Source organism: Pseudonaja textilis, chromosome 3, assembly GCF_049901715.1.
Source record: "Pseudonaja textilis isolate UNSWEBS1 chromosome 3, rPseTex1.2, whole genome shotgun sequence".
In the NCBI taxonomy this organism is placed as follows: Eukaryota; Metazoa; Chordata; class Lepidosauria; order Squamata; family Elapidae; genus Pseudonaja; species Pseudonaja textilis.
The window spans coordinates 176552017-176574010 of record NC_141992.1 but is presented as its reverse complement, the minus strand read 5'-3'; the positions used below and the strand labels follow the sequence as shown (position 1 = coordinate 176574010).

At 33.2% G+C, this 21994-nt stretch overlaps 1 protein-coding gene across 5 annotated transcripts in view; it reads right to left on the bottom strand.

Moving 5' to 3' along the window:
- VPS13B (vacuolar protein sorting 13 homolog B) overlaps positions 1-21994 on the bottom strand; it is a 308832-nt gene that overhangs the window by 240550 nt on the left and 46288 nt on the right. For all 5 annotated transcript variants that reach the window (XM_026705911.2, XM_026705908.2, XM_026705909.2 and 2 more), the window contains exon 17: positions 10935-11116. In XM_026705911.2, the coding sequence (XP_026561696.2) occupies positions 10935-11116 (182 nt within the window). The remainder of the gene's footprint in view (positions 1-10934; positions 11117-21994) is intronic.

Below are 21994 nucleotides of genomic sequence, written 5' to 3'. Positions count from 1 at the left end.
ACTCAATGGGGTGAGCCTGCACAGCCAATGCCTCAAACGCCCCCTGCTGCCCCTTAGCACCCCCCCAAGGCATCTTACCACCTCCTAGGAGGTGGTACCACCCACTTTGGGAACCACTGTTTTAGCGTAACAATGTCATGACATATTATTATTTTAACATCACTGCAACTTATTATACATGATACTATTTTGAACAAGAAAACCCAGATTCTAATCCACCATCAGTCAAAGGAAGCTCACAATTCTAACAGCTTATCATATTGCTCCAACAGAGAAGCACTAGCACTAGTAATAGCTTTTAGACTTATATACCGCTCCATTAGTGCTTTACAGCACTCTCTGAGAGGTTTAAAGAGTCAGCATATTACCCCCAACAATCTGGGTCCTCATTTTATTGATCTCGGAAGGATGAGTCAACCTTGAACCCATCAGGATCAAATTCCAGGTTGTGGGTAGAGTTAGCCTGCAATACTGCATTCTAACCACTATGCCACCATGGTTCATAAATCTAAATATGTAAATCTGCTTTCCTTTGAAATTGCAAGGATCTGTGCTCCAGTCATGGGTACCAAACTCTCAAGTACAATTACCTTAAAGGATCTCAACCCAACCAGACAACAAAGATACAATACAATTCCCTTCAGAGAAAGGGGTAAGCCCACTGTATATCTTCCTGTAACAGTATATCATCCTTCATCAACCTAAGGGAACTAGGCTAGTGTTGGGGTGCAGAAAATCTAGATCTTTCTTTCATCAAAAGGAATGACAAGAGTTAAGATAAAACTAACCCTTTCCTGGCCAGGATTCTATGATGAAGGCAACTACTTTATTCGGCCTAATATTAAGAAAAACTCATGTAGTATCACTCATACAATTATGAAGTGACTGGATTTTCCAAGCACTCAGGAAAGGACACTATATGCCTAGCAGCAGTAGTTAGTGGCAACCAGTGTTCCTGTGGATTGTCCAAGTATTGCTGCATTATACAATTCCATAGCAAAGTCATCAGTCAATTCAATCAAAACATTTTAGTACAGTATTAGAGCCATGCTACCACGAGTTACTTCTCACAAAACTGCCAAAGAGCAGCTGCCTAATTGATCACAGCCACAAATATTTCCTTTCATCTCTTTCCTAATACTTCTCATTAAAGGATGCAACTATGACAAGGACATGATTATTCATTACCAATGTTTGCCTGAAAGATACACATGTCTTACTCTACTTTGACACAATGTAAATAACTCTGTGAGAGAAACCATATAGGTTGTCAGAGCTGAAGACCTGCCTTTCTTCCATTTTTTGCCCCATCAGGTTCAGTAGACTAGTATGAGTAGATTTCCTTGGAAAAACCAAATGGAGAAGGTTGGACCATGTATTGAACAAAACTGTGTTCAAATAAGGCTGCCCTTTTGAGCAAACTAATTGGAAGTTGATTCTTGACAGATATACTGTCAGGGAAAAAGAAGTCAAAAGGACCAGATGGCCCATGGAGACACTTAAATACATAGTCTTGCAGTATTCCCATCAATGTGTAAGGAACCATATTCTAACTGTGAAAACCCCTAACACCTTTTGTACAGAGGGCAAGTGAACTGAGTTCCATTGATTGAGCCATTCATCTACAGTACTAATCACTACAATGTAAGTAAGTGGTTCTTGAGTATGAGAGAAGATTTTTATTACAGCAAGTAGTGAATATCAAATAAGTATCAAAGCTGCCCAGAGTGAGTAGTATCAAATGGAATATAAATTAAATAAATACTCCACAGTGTCTACCTCACATTTATTAGTCAAGTAGTTCAAAGCTTATAGTATGGGTTTATACTCTATTTTCATATTTTTAATTCTTTGAAATTAATTATTTATTTGACTTATTTGCCACCATTCCACCGCAAAAATCATAGGGTCTTAGTTCTTATGTGAACCACTTGACAACTCTCAGATAAGAAGACATTATGGATGTTGCATCCAGTTTTCTGAGCTAAACAGATAAAACAATAGGTCTAGAAGATGAAAGGTAATAGTAATTGAGCATATCTATTTTACTCTCTAATAATGGTGTAGAGAAAAATGTGGAATCACTTTAAAGTATAAGTTAACTCTTACATGTATTATTTTAGTTCAACTGTCTGGGAAACATAATTAAATCTCTCTCTCTAGTCACCATATCTTTAATTACTATAAACAAAGTTCAAACGAAATCTTAAGTTTTAGAGGTTTGCAAACTAAAAACTAATGTTCATAGAATAGAATAAAATAGAATAGAATAGAATAGAACAGAACAGAATACCTTTATTGTCATTGCATTCAACAAATACAATGAAATTTGAAAGCTACTCCAGCACAGTGCCCCAAACACCATATCACAATCACACTACAGAGTATTTAAAAATTAAAATAATTATAATAATAGAACTAAATCACAAATGCACTGTTTGATTCAAGACAATTACTGCCTTGGAAAAGATACTGTATCTCAATCTATTAGTCCTCATTTTAAGATACCTATAACACCTCCCTGATGGTAACAGTTCAAAATATGAATGTCCAGGATTAGAACGGTCTGTGGAGATTTTTAGTGTTCATCAAGACAGCTGCAGAAGCAATCTCAAAAGTTAAGAAAGCCAGACCTCTTTCAGTCTTCACATACTGTACATAGCTGCTTCTGTTTCTACCATAACCTATTTTCATTCTGGGTTTTTCCTCCTTCTTCATACAGAGCAATCATTTTATAGAGTGATTAAAATAGTACACCATAATATTGCTGACTGTTGTTACAAACAGGCCCTTCTAATTCAGCTGCTTTGTACTTTAAGAACTGCATGTTAAAAATTACTTCATAGAAACATAACCTTTTCTAAACATGAAGCAATAAAAGTCAAGATTTTGGAAATTCTACAGTATTAACTTAATTACATCAGCAAGTGCATTACATGCTAGATTTTTCATTAGAGCAAAAACATTTAAAGTCTATTTTCCAGACTTAGTGAATGTTGCTATGACACATTTGGTCAATAAAAATGGATGAAAAACAGTAAAGCTTTGAAGCAATAGCCAGAAAATACCACTGTGGTTTACCAAGAGTAGCATGCACAAAATATTAGACCACAGTTAATGAAATTAAGCCAATGTCTTAAGTTAGCAAAATGTGTGCTCTGTTACTTGTTTGGAACTTACACAACTAACTAATCTTTGCCGCCAGAAAATACTATCTTCTGCATCTCTTCATAATTAAATCAGGGGACTACCACTGCTTTGAGTTTGCATTATTTTAATGCAAAGGAACAGTAAAAAATATCTTTTTTGTTTCTACAGACTTACGTTACACATTCATGAATTTTCCTTGAATGGATTCATGGGCATGGAGACAACATGATAAAAATCAACATGATAAAAATGAGATAAAGCAAATTATTTTATTAAGCTGGGAACAACAGTAACTAGTATTCAGCTTTATTTCACAGTTAGTTCAATGCACGCTGCATTTTAATTTGCTTGCATTACTTTACTGAAAGTTGACTAATGTCTGATGCCACTGAAAATGGTGTCTTATATTATACTTAACACTGATGTTACCTATATACAGATTCTCATATATGTACTCTGAAGCATTAAACAGACCCATTTCAAACATTCTTACTTTTAAGATTCTAACCCTAACCCTTTCAAACATTAGAATGTATTATGAAAGAAGTAAATGTTGAACATTTCATTCTTATTATGATCTTTGCAACTTCTTAGTAACCATTGAAAGCTCTCAGCTTATACTTTTAATTGGGGAGAATTGCAGATACAAAATTAACTTTCTTTTGGGAAGATGTTATCTGCATATTGCTATATAGCGCCCACCAGACATTAACAAAAAAGTTTTCTCGATCCAACAGAGGTTTAAATATCAATAAAGAATAAGGCTTATATAATATTCTGCTGGACTTGCTGATCTGGAGAACTCTGCATAATACCAATTTGTTTATTATTTATTACTTTTATCCCATCTTTATTGTCTTATAAATAGCTCAAGATAGACAATATACATAATATTTCTTTCTCTTCCTATTTATTCCACAATAATTGGCTGAGAATCAGTGACTGGCCCAAGATCGCCCAACCAGTTTTCATGCCTAAGGCATGAACTCACAGTCTCCTGGTGTCTAGGTCAGTATTTTAACCACTATACCAAACTGGCTCAAATAATTTGTTGCCATTTTACTTCTTCCTGTGTTGAACATACTACACAGCTGATTCTTACTTATTACCACATTTCCAAATGCGGCATTTCTGAAGCAGATTCCTTTGATTTGTTCCTGAGATTATGAGTTGGCACATAAAAGCTAATTATTCCTTTGCCTGATCTAATCAAGGGACATGAGCTGAATGCTCAACTCAAGTGCTTACATTTTATGAACACCCTGCTAGAAGCTGCTATTTAAAGAATAAAAAATTCATTCCACATTCCACATTTATACAACCCAACCGAATTACATTCTAGTGTGCCATAATGAAACACTATTTTAATTCAGTCTGGTCTATTTAGTCCATCCAAACAAAATAACAGAACGTTATGAACTTGATTTACACAAAGATATTTTTAGCAGCCTTCTAAGCTAGAGCTTCTATGAGGCATAACATTTAAAATATCTCGTCTTGCAAGAAAGAAACATCAGTACTCATTTCAAAGGAAAGCCTGACATGACATATTTCAAAGGGAAAGAAAATTGAATCCATTTTATTCTAGTTACAAAAAATGTAGAGGAAGTGTGTCAAAATCAATCAACAATGGAACCTTCAATGCAATATATTTAAAACTATATAGGATAATATCCTGTTCAATAAAAACAAGAAAAATATGTAATGATGGAAGATATCATTACCCTTAAAACAAAACATTAATATCTCTATTAGCAAAGGTGTTGAATTACATGGGTCTTTAACAGAAGCTGTATTACATTCCAACTGAAAATACAGCTCACAGCCCATACCCTTATTTCCATAATCATTTTCATATGCCAAGCATACATTAATGCAGTATTATCTTCAGAACAAGAAACAGACATTCCTTTAGAAATTAATTCAATATTGAAATGCATCACATTAAGTTTTTTTTACCCACATTTCTCTCAGGAACACTTGCAATGCAACCACTACATAGAAAACTTATAATATTCTTTCCAAAGACTCCATTATGTCTGTCAGAAAAAGTCTAATGTATAAACTTACCATTACAAAACATGCAAGTTTGTCCTTTTACAAAATTGTTTCTGTGAACACAGCCTTTAATTAATTTTCAAAATTAAACTAAAACATGAAATAAGTGGATATGCTTCAAAAATCTCATTAACTAATTCATTAGATCTCATATTCAAGTACATTACAGTTATCTTAGCAATGTTGGCAATGGAAAAATCAGTATACAAGAGAATTTATGATGGAAGAAAATTAGCTGCATAAACCCATGGTCCAGTATCCCTGCCCCAGTTTAAGTCTCAATACACAGCTATTTAGGAAGCAGGCAATGGCAAACCAGCTCCAAAACCTTTGCCAAGAAAAATGAAGGGACTTGTCCAGGTAGTCATTAGAAGTCAAGACTGACTCAAAAGCTAAAAAATATTAATAGCAATCTGTTCATTAACAGAAAAGTGATTTCAACATGAATACAAAAATACCAACTGATACTACTTTCTCAGTATTTCCCTTATATAAACGACTATGCATGTTTTTCCCACTTAAAAATGTGATGTCAGTATTATTAAAATGGCAAAGCAAAACAAGATTTTATTTTTGTACTATGTATTATGAATTAGAGATACATTACACCTTGAAAGCAAAAAAATGCTTCTAAGTGCATGGGGTGAGAAGGTAACTTCAACAACTTCTTAAAGCGGCAACATTTCCCTTCAACATTACACTTCTGTATTTTATAGCTGCCACACAACACTAAGATGCACACAATCCTAGTGGAAATTTATTTTTCTAGTGCCCAATTTCCCTACTATGAAATTAATGCTGAGACCATGAAATTTACAGCTGGATCTAGATACCATTAAACAAGTGATACCATTAAACAAGTAAATAAATTGAGTACAATTTTTGAAAAACTAATATTTTATTCCTTATTCTTTAGGATATATATTTATCACATGAACCTACAATTCTTTCAGTTTTTCAATTCCACTAAAGTCAGTAATTCTATTAAATGAGAACAGATTCCTTTTTGTGTAAAAGGGCAATATAGGTGCTTTTTATATAACACATTTTTCCAAGCTATGTAATCTAAATAAACTACTACATAAATTATCTTAGTTGACAGTCAAATACAGCCATATAAGATAGTCCCCTAAAACAAGCTTGTAGAAAGCAACTATAATGGAAGTTTGTAGATGACAAGAAACATCCCGAGGCACAGAAATATTTGTAAATTGGAGGAAAATCTGTTCTCCTTTGCATTCTGGGCTTCCATGCATCAAACAAAAGTAAAGCTACTTTGGGCAAGGTTGGCTAATAAATATTTTTATGTGAAAAAAATATAAAACATGCAAAATTATATACCAGATTCAGAATACAATAAATGGCTTACATTTTCTATCAAAAAAAATAAATGTCCATAATTTAATTTTTCTTCTGATATAGGACAGCAGTTTTCTGCAGGCTTGAGTGCTGGCAAACAACAGGATTAAGCTCCCTTGCTTGCAACTGCAGAGACTTTTAAAAGACACTAAATTCACAAACCTCATTTTCTAATCACAAAATTGCCAATTAACCACTTTTAAGCTATTAGAGACCTTTTTTCATAAATTGCTCATTAACTACTTCTAACCTATTAGAGATCTTCAGAAGAACATGTTTAAAAGCACCAAGTGAATCTGCTTTCAGTCCTAATAAAGAAATTTTTAATCATAAACTTAAAAATTTGAAATAAATAGTAAAAGCTAAATAACATTTTGATTTTTAGAAAGCTATAAAAGGACCAAAGGTACAGAGAAAATTGGAATATTTAAAATTTTACAATAAGGTTTTGGAATTAACTATAAAATAAATAACAGTTTCTTGTGGGAAATATTCTATTTTGCCTTTTTCAAGATAAAACAAAGATAAGCAATTTCATGATTTCAAAAATTGGATACTAGAAGGGACTAAACTGTTTGGGTAAACAGAAAAGCCTGTAAATTATTTGCAAAGAATTATAACAGTGAAAATACTAAAGGAAATTTTTGAAAGAATACAATCAGAAAATAGTAGCCACAATATCAACAAAGTTTATAATGATGTCTGGATGAATAATGTTCTTCCAAACAGGAAATCAAATGATAAATTTTCCATAAAAGATATATAGAACCCTGGTATCCATTAACATGTACAACGGCAATTTGGTATATTCAGTAAAATTTACATATACATAATCTTTGCAAGATTACAGCACTCAAAAGAATCCTGCACATTGTCCAAAATGCCTATGCAGAAAAGTTTAACTAGGGTCAAGCATAGTCATTCCACCACATCATGACTCTTGACCTTAGTAGTAGACACACTGCTGCTATGCATTATAGCCAGAACATTTCTCTGTTCAAGTTATTAACCTTGCAACATTCAATGATTTTTTTATTCTAAGAATGTCCATATTACTAGGCAAGTAAAATGGGTAAAATTGAAAGGGTTTTGAAAATAGCAGATGTGCTAATATTTCATATCCATCCCATCCTTGTATTCTTTTTTTTTCAACCTTTCATACAATTTAGGGAAGTTAAATTTTCATCCACCAGTGAGTCAGAATACTGAGCATTAACAAGGGACTTTGTCTCAAATTACAGATATCAGAAGTGACAGTTAATCCTCAGGTAAATAGTTTGCTTGGCATAGGAATTTTACTTTAGCCCCAAACAAACCCAATTCTGTTTAAGATTTAAATCTATCCCCTTGGGGTTAATTGGATGGATTAATTAGTTCAGGTTTGAAGTTTGTTGACATTATGACAATGTCTTGCCAGAACAGGAGCATAAAATGTATCACAATTCATTGTTAGAAGTTTGTAGCCTTTTCTTTGTAGGGAAAATGGCTCTAGATCAGTGGTCGCCAACCAGTGGACTGGGGACCAGTGGTGGTCCGCGAGAAAATTTTGGTGGTCCGCAGAGAAATGTCACCCCCAAAGCAATTAATCCAGGCTGCGCAGGAACACAAGGCTTGTGTCACTTGCATTGTGGACACCATGAGGTAGCAAGGGGAGGGGCAAAGGGAGGAGGGGGGAACTTGCCCCATGCACCCCACACGCCTCACCTAGCCACCAGGCTGCTCTTTTCTGCTTCTTTCTTCTGCTTTTGGCTGCACGCAAGGAAAGCAGCAAAAGTCTTTCTTTCACTCCCCCAAACTGTGCCACAAATGAGTCTTTGGGACCCTGCAAGGCATCCTGCTCCAAGAGGCTGTGCCGGTGCAACAGATCTCACAAAGACTCATTTCTGGTGGAGTTTGGGGGAGAGAAAGAAAGGCTTCTCCTGCTTCTGCTGTTTTCCTTACATGAAGCCAAAAGTCTCTCTCTGCCCCCCCGCCCCGAGAATGGAGCTGGAGACGGTATCCTGAGATCCCAAATAAAGATCGATTGATAGGAAAACAGGCTGGGGAATGCAGACATTTTTGGGGATTTTCCCAGGGTCTCTGGTCAGTGGGATTTTGAGTTTGGTTGTCCCTGAGGTCCAAAAGGTTGGTGACCCCTCCTCTAGATTGCAGTTGGATTTGCTTTACAGGACACCCAGACAAGAAAACTCTTTTCAATTTAATCATAAAGCAATGATGCTAATGTTTGGTATTGTTTCCTTTTTTTCTTTCAATCTGATGCATTGTACAATCTCAATAACAAAAATAATTACTCATTTTTCATTGAAAAAGGTGACAGGTTAAGAGTATGAGGTTAAGAGTGCGAGAAACTTTTTTTTTTGGGGGGGGGGGGAGAACGGCTGAGCCAGTTTGCTTTAAAAATCAACTGCCAATATTTGCCACACTGTTCTTTGAAACTCTTCCAGCTGTCATCATACACCTTGGCTCAAGACTACAGTGCTCATTTCTTGCACAGATTTGCAAGAAAATTCCTGGGCTGCCATTTTCTTCTTACAGGCATTTTAAATCACATGGAGGGGTTTTCAATTGATTAATTATATTATTTACATCTGATTTTCCTTAAACTTTTCTCTAGTCCTAGATGCACAAGTACAAAGGCTAAAATAGCTAATTTTCACTGGGGAGCGACTAGAACCAAAAAAGGCAATCAGGTCTAAAGCTTACTGGGTTCAGCTATAACTGAGTTATCAAGTTAACTAATGTACTCATGGCACGCCAATGGGTAAGAACAGCACTGAACTCATTAGTCCCTGAAGTGAAACCTCAAACAATACTGCATGTAGTTTAAAATGGTGCTCAGAATAAGTGTCAGTTTTGGACATATCACGTGGAGCTCACATTTCAACCCAGAAAATTGGAAGGAAATTATTAAAGCTCAACCATCTGCCTTACGACTGACTCAGTTCAGAAATGTCTGTGATGGGGAGGTTGGGTGAGAGGGAAAGAAAAGGGTGGAGGAAGAACAGATTTCAGAGGCATTAAAATAGCAATCGCATGTCTTTCCAATCTTTCTTTTAACTGGCTAAACAGCTACGTAACAAATCCAAAACCCTTTTTATATGCACACCTGGGAAGAATTCTGAATTCTTTTACTTTCCTCAACATTACCCTGATGTGGTTTTGACCAGATGTTTAAATGTTACAACATGTACTTTTCTTCTTTTCTTCCAAGGAAAAAGGAAAATAAGAGGAATAGTTGACTTCACTCCACAAGAGACCTATTTAATAGTTTGGTGGTTATGTAAGTAAAGGTAGCTTGGCTAAGTCAGTGTTGACGACATATAGAACGACATGATCCTAATGAGTTGGAAAATATTGGCTCTCCTGAGATTTAACCAGATGCTACTGCACTGAGAAAGCTACTGTATTATTGAATTTCATTTTTGTGAGGTAAAATTTATTATTCAACCATTACAGTATTCCACATGAAATCTTCCATAAAATAGTTTTGCAGTTACTTTCTGGAAAATAGGTTTTATTTTCACTTTAATACATCATTTACATGAGGGGTCCAAATGCCTATTGGATCATTTTAAGCAGATAAATTAGAGGCCTGCAAGCAATTTTGTCTAAAACCCCCACACAGAGATTAATAGAATTGGACTGTCAACAAAATTACAAATTACTTAAATGCAGCAGGGAAAAAACACTCTCAAGGTTCAGTTTCTACAGAAAATAAAACTTTATGCAATGGCATTAATATTTTCCTGGCATACGCATTCAGAATCCAAACTTCAAACTCACTACAAAGAATTATAGTAGGAAAACTCTCAAAGAGGAGATAAACACAGCCTTCCATCTGTTTGGAAACAGATGGCACCTAAATTGAATAAATTAAATGAACATTAGTAATGTAATTCTTCAATTACAAACAGGGATGGTATTGTCTCTTACTTACTTAAATTCTTGAACTGCATACTTTAGAAAAAAAAGAGGGTGAGATCTTTAAACACATGCATTGAACAAGTATAAAACCAAGCTGCAGTTGGCCAATATGTAAAGGAAGTTTTAAACTGATTAGTTAAGATTTATTTTCCAGAACCCAAATGTCTATTTTGTAAATTATGCCACAAGCACATTTATTAATGCCAGTCAAAATACAATGGCTTAACTGTTTAAATAATATGTTATTTATTTAGGTAAATGAGCACATTCAGGTTTTTTCCAAATACATTCAATACATTTTATTGTACAGTCCTACATTTGCAAACTTACTTAAAATAGATCACATCATTTTTTTTAAAAAAAATGGTATCTCAACTTTAAACATGAATGAATGAATGAATGAATGAATGAATGAATGAACGAACGAACAAATTTGTTATTACCTGATATTTGGAAGACTTCATTCATTAAACTTTCATTCACTGATGATGAACTAGAATTTCCAGTATAAGCCCAACTCTGCCAAATAGTTTGCATTAGAAAGTTCTGAGCTCTGGTAGCCTGAATTGTCAAATTTGGAAGTTCAAATATAAATTCGTTTACTGCAGTATTAGATCGCTTAGACCTAGGAAATAAAAAAGGATGGGAGAAATTAGAATTGCATAGTATTATTATTGGAACATATATTTATACATACATACATACATACATACATACATACATACATACATACGTGTATACATATACATACATACATATACACAGGTAGACATATAATCTCCATGCAATGCATGACAAATTAAATTTCTAAATTGCAAGACAACTTAGAGATTTGAACAGTGATGGAGAACATTTGACACATATTGAATGTGAAATGCCATGATGTTTTGGGTGACAGGCCAGCATTCACCAATACCCAATGCATGCCCCAGTCACGTGTGATTTTTGGAAGCTATAGAAACCACGCAGGAATGTGTGGCCTACAAACCCTCCAGAAGTTGTGTAGCCTCCAGATCTTATGAAAATTGCATGAGAACACAGTGTACTCTCGTACAGTTTTTGAAGGCTGCAGAATTGTTTGAAGCAATCCATTGTTTTCAGGGACTATGCCATAACATTATTGGGGCAGAGAGGACAAAATTTTGTTATTTTGTTCCCTTAGCTTGACGCAGGGTAGCAAAATGTTTTGAAAATCTGCTAAACTAAGTTTAAGCACTATTTTTAAATGAGAGTAGAGTTCAGTCCTTAAGCAAAGGACCATGCAAGTCTACAGCCTATGAAACACAAGCATGTATGCTAGAAATAACCCATTCCATTAAAATCAACACCCTTTAGTGAATAAAAGAACATAGCAGTGAACAGCTGGCTCCACAGGGTTATACAATGTCCCAAAATGTAAGGCTGGAATCCACCAAGAATTTCCTAAAATTATTTTTTATTACTCATATCCTAGTAAAATAAGTTCATTTTTCCCCAACATAAGACCAGTAGACTTGCTACTATAGTATAAACTTATGATTAAAAAATAGCTGGAGGGGGGCAGGTAGGGGGTCTGTTAAAAGAATTTAAAGGCTAGATATCATCAAATTGGCTGTCATGCACTTCAACATGTTCAGTTAATCTTAAAAAGAAAAAAAATACTTGCCATATATTCATAGCATTGTCAGTTATTGCAACTACTTAATTTAAGCAAATAATTAAAAGAGACACGAATAAAATAATCTGAATCGACCAGAATATGGTCACTTCCCAAAAGTTTTGGAACTTTTGCTCATTATGACATTTAAACTAGCACTAATTCATCTCCACATGAATGCATATAAAACTATGTGTGAGCACATGCACACAAATGTAAACTGTATACTTTATGCTATTACATGGAAATACAGTACTGCTTCAACCTCAGTAACAAATATAAATCATGAACTGTAAGACACAAAATATCTATTGTGAAAAATAATAATAATAATCCGAATGAAAAATAAATACTTTAGAAATAAATCTAATGAACAAACTTGCTCACTGATAAGGGCAGATTCCTGAAGACGGTCTTGCAGTATACAAGGAAAGGCATTCCTTCAAATACATCATAACAAGTCCTGAAGGACATTGTAGATCAATTCCAGCATTCGTATCTGTGAAATAGCTCTGACTGTTCCTCTATTTTCCACTTTGATTGGAAACAAATTAGAGCTTACTACAGACCTATCTTAACTTTGTTTAAAAATAATTTATGTTCTACAAGTATGGTTTGTTCCACTCATTTTGTTCTTAAAACATATATAGTTCCTCAGAAGGATATATATGTATAAACTCAAACTAAAAGTACTTCATCAGGAAAAGAATAGCCATCATTCTCTTTCTCTATATCCAACAACGAACTATGTTCTCCCAACAAGAAAGCCAGATTTAAAATATGCCTCACAGTCAGAACTACCTCACAGATCACACATGAGTTCCATATCTATTTTTGCCATCTGATGGGTTAAGCAGGCCAATGCTTAACGGATATCTCTGATGCAACACCAGATATTTGGTGTCATTTGCATACAACTGCATTGAACTCAAAACCACCAGGCAAAATGAAAGATGTTGGAGTTTGACTTTCCATAAATTCATGATTAAAATAGTAAACCAAGAACACTTCTAATGTCATTCCTAAGCATTACAATTTAAAATTAATACTTAAATACTAGTTATGATGCTTTAATTAAATAAGATATAAAGACAAAAAATAAGTAAACAAATTACATATTTGGTTAAAATTGTTTCTTTTTTTTATAAACTATTGAACTTTTATTACATTAAAAACATAAAAAATATATCACTCAACAACAGCAATTTGTAGTGCTTATCATATAACAATAATTTGTGCTCTATTTATTTATCTATTTATTGATTTATGAGTAATTACATTCTTATTTTACCTATTACTTATATTTTATAACTATCTATCTTTAATCTATCTCCGTTCTATCCAGCTATACCATTGTTCCCACACCTTATTGAAGTTTCTTTTTCTTTTAACTCAGCGTTAATTTGTCCGTTTCAGCACAGTTCATAACTTTTTGTATAACCAGTTTCTCTGAGGGTATATCTGGTAATATTCCAGCATTGGGCAAAGGTGATTCTAGCAGCAGTCAATATATGTAATAATAAATATTTTGTGCTCTTTACATATTTTTTTAAAGGTCCCCAATAGGAAGAGTTCCGGTTCTAGGTATAGTTGTTCCTTAGTGATTTCCTGTAACTAATTTTTGATTTTAAGCCAATATTTTCAAGCCTCTGGGCAAGACCACCACATACGGTAGTATGTTCCCTCTTTTTTTTTTTGCATTTCCAACAAATGGGACTCATTTTGGGATACATTTTCGCTAATCTCAAAGGGGATAAGTGCCACCTGTAGAACATTTTATATGCATTTTTTTTGTATGCTGCTGATTTTGTTAGTTTGTGATTTCTATTCCATATGGTCTCCCAGTCTGATAATTTTATGTTGTGTCCAATATTTTTACCCCATGCAATCATGCATCATTTCACTATTTCTTCCTCTAATTCTACTTCCAGAAAGTATTTGTAAATTTTATATTTTTTTATCTGGGCCTAATAAAATTTTATCTAATTGTTGTGGTTTTAGATGTATTCCGTGCTCCTTTGTGTCTTTTTTATATCAGCTTTGTATTTGGAGATAAGCCCACCAGTCCACTCATAACCCTTGTTCTTGGAGCTCTTGTATTGTTTTTAAATTTTCGTGAATATCCAATAAGTCTTTATACTTTAACATTTTGCTCAAGTCTAAATTATTTGGGTGGGTCATCGCTTCCATTATGGATAGCCAGATTGGGATTTTTATATAATGTTTCTTTTTAACTTTGATCCTGTTGTTCATTAACGAATCTCTAATCAGGTGTCTATGGAATTACTTTTGTTTGGTGGGTCCTGTATCCCAGAGAAAGGCATGCCATCCTCTCTGCAGGTCATGACCTTCTATAGCTAATAATTCTTTTATTCTTTAAATTGATCCAATCTTTTAGCCAAACTAAAATTGCTGCACTATAAAATAGTTCCCAGTTTGGCAATCTAAAGCCTCCTCTGCTGTTTATGTCTTGTAGTAGTTTCATTTTTATTCTGGGTTTTTTATCCTGCCAAATAAATTTTGCTGTCATTTTATTAAGGTTATTGAAAAAGGTCTTTTCTAATTTAACTGGAACGGTTTGGAATAGATATAGAAATTTTGGTAATATAGACATTTTTATGGCTGCTATTCTTCCTAGCAGTGACAATTGCATTTTGGTCCATAATTCTAAATCTTTTTTTGTTTGTTGTATTAGCTTATTATAGTTATTCTCCTTTATCGCCTTACAGTATGCTGTCAGCCATATTCCCAAATATTTATTTTTTCTTGTTGTTTGAAGTCCAAGCGCTCTAATTCTGTTGCTTATAGATCTGTTAAATTTTTTGCTAAAAGTTTCATTTTCTATTAATTTTCAATCCTGCCACAGCTCCATATATTTCTATTTCCTTTTTTATTTTTTTAAAAAATAAAGTTTTTTATTTTTAAACACAAACATACACATACGAAAGTATAAAAACATAAAATCCTCTTCCATTTTATATACATACAGTGTGTCAGTTGGTTACCTACCTTTTGTGCTATACTTCTGTTGTCATTTACTCACAATTTATATCCGTCTTCACATTGTCAAACTGACATATATTTATATATTTATCAGTTATTAATCATTCATGACTAAACTATTTATTCCATCATTTTATACGAGATGTTCCAAGTTTTATCTTATAATTTATGTTATACTTTCAACCAATGGCTAAATATGTCAATATTATATTTTATATCAATCTATTAGATTTCTATCACAAAATTATTTAGTCTATTATATTACCATGCCTGTTTATCCAACCATTGATAAAACAAATCCCATATCATATAAAATTGCTTATCTTCTTGTTCTCTAATTTCAAATGTCAGTTTACTCATTTCAGCACAGTCCATGATTTTTTGGATAACTTCCTCCTGCACAGGTATTTTATCATTTTTCCAGTTCTTTGCAAATACAATTCTAGCTGCTGTTAAAACATTTACAATCAAATATTTCAGTTCTTTATTGTATATGTCCAGTATGACTCCCAGTAAAAAGATATCTGGTTTAAAGTCTATACGTTGTTTTATCATTTTTCCAACCATTTGTGGATTTTAGTCCAATATTTCTTTGCGTCTGAACATGTCTACCACATATGGTAATATGAACCGGGTATCTGATGACATTTCCAGAATTTATCCGATTTATTCTTAAACATTCTCGCAAGTCTCGTCAGGGGTAGGTGCCACCTGTAAAACATCTTATACAAATTTTCTTTATATGCAGTTGACATTGTCATTTTATAATTTTGAGACCACAATTTTGGCCATTTTTCCAAATCAATCCCATATCCAAAATTTCCCCCCCAAGCAATCATTGTTTCTTTAACTTGCTCCTCCTCCAATTTTAATTCTAATAGATGTCCATAAAGTTTTTTAATTACCTTTTCATCAGTACGCATCAAAATTTTATCTAAGTCAGTCACCTTATCACAAATACCTTCTGCCTTGGAGTCTTTATCAAACCTAGACTGTATTTGCAAATAAGAAAACCAATTCATTTTTACACCATGTTGCATAGATTTAAGTTCACCCTTTTCATTCAATAACTCCCCATATCTAACTGTTTGTTCCTTTTTATATATTATTGGATAAGAAAAAGCTTCAATAGTTGATATCCATGATGGAATTTTTAAGTAATATTGTCTTTTAATCTTCTCCCAGTTCAAAAACAATGCCTCACGAATATGTCTTCTAAAATACCCCTGTGTTTTAGTTCCCTTATACCAGAGAAAGGCATGCCATACCAGCAGCAAGTCATGGCCTTCTAAAGTCAATAATCTACTGTTCCTTATTTTTATCCATTCCTTTACCCACATCAAACTTGTCACCTGGTAATACAGCTCCCAACTGGGCAAGGCAAACCTTCTTCTTATTCTTGCATCTTGTAACAGCTTTAATTTTATTCTTGCTTTTTTACCCTGCCAAATATATTTCAACACAATTCTATTTAAATCTTCAAAAAACTCTTTCCCTAATTGAATAGGAATTGTGTGAAATAAATATAAAAACTCTAGGCAGTATATTCATCTTAATTGTAGATATTCTCCCAATCAATGATAGTTGCAATTTTTCCCATTTCATCAAGTCTGTCACAATCTGCTGTTTGAGTTTAACATAGTTATCTTCCTTCAGGGTACTGCATCTTGGGGTAATATAAATCCCTAAGTATTTAACCTTGTTCGTGACCTGTATTTTTAAAGTTTCTTCCAACTCTTTTGTCTTGTTAACATAATCTTTGTTAATATCTTTGTTTTGTCTTTATTTATAATCAGACCTGCTATTTTTCCATATTTTTCTATTTTTTTCTATTAATTTAGGTGTTGTTTCCATTGGGTCTTCTAATATAAATACCAGGTCATCTGCAAAAGCTTGCAATTTATACTCCTCCTTTTTAATTTTCATTCTTTTTATTTCTTTTTCTTCTCTGATATTCCTGTTCAACACTTCCAATGTTAACACAAACAGCAGAGGCAACAATGGACAGCCTTGCCTTGTCCCTTTTCTTATATCTATGGATTCTGTTAATTCTCCATTCACTATCACCTTTACAGTTTGTTCATGATATATTGTTTCAATGGCTTGGATAAATTTCTTACCAAAGCCCATTTGTATCAGTTGCAGTAAAATAAATCGCCAACTCACATTGTCAAAGGCTTTTTGAGCATCTAGAAACATCAAGGCCATTTGCTTCTCAGGGTGTGCTTCATAATATTCCAGAGTATCCAAAATGATTCTCACATTGTCTTTGATTTGTCTCTTTGGCAGAAATCCATTTTGATGAGTATGAATAAAATTATTTAAGTATCTTTTTAGTCTTTCTGCCAAAATTGAAGCAAAGATTTTATAGTCTGAGCTCAATAAAGATATAGGTCTACAATTTTTAACTTGCTGCAGGTCTGTACCTTCCTTTGGTGTAAGTGTAATGTATGCTTCTGACCATGTTTTTGGTATTCTTTTCTTTAACATAACTTCATTCATAACTTCTAAAAGATGAAAATTCAATATTTCCTGAAAAAAAATATAGAATTCTGCTGGCAACCCATCTGGACCTGGAGCTTTCCCAGCATTCTGTTTTTTTTAACGTTTCTGTTAGTTCCATCATTGTTATACTTCCTTCTAACATTGTTTCAATATTTTTGGGTATCTGAGGTAAATACTCGTCCTTTTTTTAATTGGGTCTTCAATAATAAAAGCCATATCATCTGCAAATGCTTACAGTTTATATTCTTCATTTCTAGTTTTCAATCTTTTCATTTTAGAATTTTGCCTAACTCGTTCTAGTAGTACTTCTAATGACAATATAAAGAGCAGAGGAGACAGAGGACAACCTTGTTGGACTCCTTTCTCTATATTTAAAGTTTGAGTGTTTTCTCCATTTATTATAATATTTGCTTTTTGTACCGAGTAAATTGCTGTTACAATATTCTCAAATTTGGTACTGAAATTCATGCCATAAATTTGCTGAATCATGAATTGCCAATTAAGATTGTCAAATGCCTTTTGAGCGTCCAAGAAAACAAGGGCTACCTGTTTCTCCAGATGGGCTTCATAATATTCCAGACTATCCATTATTATTCTTAAATTATTCCTAATTTGTCTGTTTGGGAGAAACCCACTTTGATCCGAGTGTATATAATCATTCAGAATTGGCAATAATAGTAGTGAATATTTTGTAATCTACATTCAGCAAGGAAAGTTTTAGTTTTGTATCATTCTGGCATCTGAGTCCCCCTTCAGGATTAGCAAAATTAATGATTCTCTCTGTGTCTGGCCTCTTAGCAGATGTTAATATCTTGTTATATAAATCCATCATTATTAGTCCTATTAGTTCTGTCGCTCTATAAAATTCTGCTGGGAAACCATCAGGGCCTGGGGTTTTGTTGCTTTTCTAGGCTCTAATTGCTTGCTCTAATTCTGTCATAGTTATTCCATCGTCAGATTCTTTCATCTCATCATTAATTTCTCAATTTCTTTTTTCTCTTAGATATTCCCTTATCTGATTTTCATCTCTCTTCATTCTCTCTTTCTTATACAGATTCTAAAAATATTAATGTGCAATCTCTTTTTTCTTCTCTATTGTATGTTGATAATTTCCACTTTCATCTTGTAATTGGTAAATGATTGTTTTCTCTTTCTCTTTTTTAAGTTTATAAGACAGCCATCTGCCAGGCTTGTTTGCTTGTTCAAAGTACATTTGCTTGGTTGCCTTCAAGTTTCTAACCAATTCTTCCTGTTCAACTAAATTAAGTTTGTGTTTATAGAGAATCAATTGTTCTTGTGATTGAGCATTTTGTGGGGCATTCTGTAATTTAGTTTCTAGTTTGGTATAAATTGTTTGGTTGGGCATGTTTTTCTTTGTTTTGTTTTTTTGCAGCGTGGGATATTATAATTCCCTGTGTAACAGCTTTCATAGTATCCCATGAGTTTTGAATAGTTGTATATTGGTTATTATTTTCTTTAGAAAAAGTTTAGTTCTTCCTTGAGTTTCTTTATAAATTCCTCATCCTTTAATAATTGAGAATCTAGAGTCCATCTTCTCCTTGGTTTTTTCCTACCATTCCAATTAATTCTGAGAGGGCTATGGTCTGCCCAAGAGTTCAGTATAATTTCTACTTCTGCCACTTCTTCTGCTAAATCTCCACTCATCCATGCCATGTCGATACGTGACCATGACTGGTGAGGGTTTGAATAGAAGGTAAATTGTCTCTTATCTGGATTTAGTTTTCTCCATATATCAATTAAATTGAATTATTTGATCATTTCTACACATATTTTAGGTAGTTCTCTTTTTTCCCCTTCCTTTCTTATTCCCCCCATTGTAGTCTTTTTGATAATCTGCTACAGCATTATAATCCCCTGTAACACCAGTATTTTTCCTTTCCAATTCAATAATTTTAGCATATAGAGTTTTAAAAAATTCTTTTTGATTGTCACTAGGGGCATAAATTACCACTAACAGCATTTTTTTTAAAGTTTATCTGTATTTCTATTACCAGAACTCTTCCTTTGGGATCTGCAAATATTAAATTTACCTTTATCTCTTCTTTAATGTAAATTGCTATTCCATTCTTTTTTTCATTAGCTGCAGAAGCCATAAATAACGTCCCTAATTTGGGGCAATCTAGATATTTTTCATCTGTTTTTAAAATGTGTTTCCTGTAAACAAACAATACCTGCGTTTTGTTCTATTAACTTAGCCAGAATCCTTTGTCTTTTTGTCTTTGAGTTTAAACCATTTATGTTGATGGATAAGAGTTCACTTCTTTTTCCATGGCCCTAATTATATCTGGTTCTTTGTCTCTTGATCACTCTTATTTCCCTTTGTGTTTTGTTCGTTGATTTAAATCTTCTCTTTCCTGTTGTTGCTGGTTAGTTTTTTTTACTTCTTGTTTTTCATCATTATTTTTTGGTTCGTCTTGTTCTTCTTGAGAGTTTAGGTCTAGATCTTCTTTACTACTTTGATCCTCCGAGCCCGCTAGCTGCTCATACAGTTCTTGTGCCTTTTCTAGAGTATCTATTTTGATCTTCCTTTCTTCCCAAGTGATTAAAATTCCTTCAGGGATCAGCCAACAAATAGAATGTCTCACTTATTTAACTGTGTAGCCAAAAATTTATAATCCCTTCTCTGCTCCCTTACTCTTCTAAGGATTTGTTTGAGGATATGGATCTCCTTTCCTTTGTATACTATAGCTTCTTCTCCAGATATCTTATATATTATGTCCCTAACTTTCCTCCTTGTAAATCGAATATGGACCTCTTTTGGAAGTTTGTTTCTCCTTGCATAACTCATGCTGACCCTGTATACATTGTCCATTTCCTTTAGCATTTTCTCCTTATCTCTATTTAGAACTTCGGCTAAAATTTCTGCCATCACTAGGTCTAGGTCCTCATCTTTAGTTTCCACTATAATTTGAAATCTAAGGTACGATGCAGCTTTGCCCATTTCAATATAGATCAGGGAGTCCTCCATCTCTTTACTCACTGTTTTTATTTGTTGGTCCACCGTTTCTAACTTTTTCTCTGTTTGTTCCGTTCTTTTTTCTACTTCCTTTATGGTGTGTTCATTTCTTTCCAATGCTTGTTGAATTGACCCTACCTTTTCATCAAGTTTAGACATATCTGATCCCATTTCTATTGTTAACTTCCCCATTTCCTCCTTCAGTTCATTAATATCAGCTCTTGTTTCTGAATTGTTTTTTACCATTATTTCTTGAAGTTTGGTCATCGATTCTTGTAGTGTATGTAATGAGGTTTGAATGTTAACATTCAAAGCGATGTTTTGTTTCTCAGCCATTAGCGTTTCTTCTATTGTTTTTTGTATCCTTGGTGAAGCTGTTGTTGAGGGTGTTGGAATTGATATGGTCTTCTTCCCTGTCTTGCTCGTTGTAGTATTTATAGTGGTCATTTCTTCTAATATCTCTGATTTTTAAGAATGTTGCAAACATTATCCCAATTTGGCATTAAACAATTTGAAATTATTTTTCTTAAGAGTTAACTGTTAATGAAATATGGTACTTGTTAAGAATTTTTATAATATTATGTTCTTATATAAAGTCTCACTAATCACAATTCTATTGTATATTTGCAAGGTAAATATCTAGGTAAGAAATCAATATATCTAACTGTATAGGTATCAATACAAAACTCTTTTTAGATATGAAAATGTATATGCATCAATATAAGTATAATTTACAGTTTAAATTGTGAATATAAGTGTTATGATAAATATCAGATAATCTAAATTCTATTTTGATATAAATACAAAATATGAAGAGAAGAATTTAATTAAACTTTTTAAATATAAATATATAACTGTAAGTATAAATTACAGAATTTTCAATCATTAAGTAAATGTGCAGAATTTATTTATCTTAATTAGCCATATATAAAATGAATTAAGTAATAGTAGCTCCCAATTAATTACACTAAATTCTGCTTGAATATTATAGTTTAAATCTGTATCTAAAGTATATATATTATAATATATCTGGATTTAAATACCAATTGATTTTATACTTAATAATTAATAATTTCCATAAAGCATTCCAGTTATTGTATCCAGTAGAAAGGAAAGAAAAAGAAAAGAAAAAAAATAGTCAGCAGATGTTCAAATGGCAGATTTGCCGTTTCACAAATTTAAAAATTCAAAAAGAATAAAAGTTATCAATTTATCCAATTCTTATTAGTGTTTCAGTCACTCAAAATTTCCCCCCAATTCCATCTTCTGTGTTGTACTATCGAATTGCTGAGTAACTCTGTTCACTATGGACGCTTTCCACTTCCATTAATTCAGCTGCTTCTCAATGTCTATCAGTCCTTAGCAAAATGCAATGTTCACAG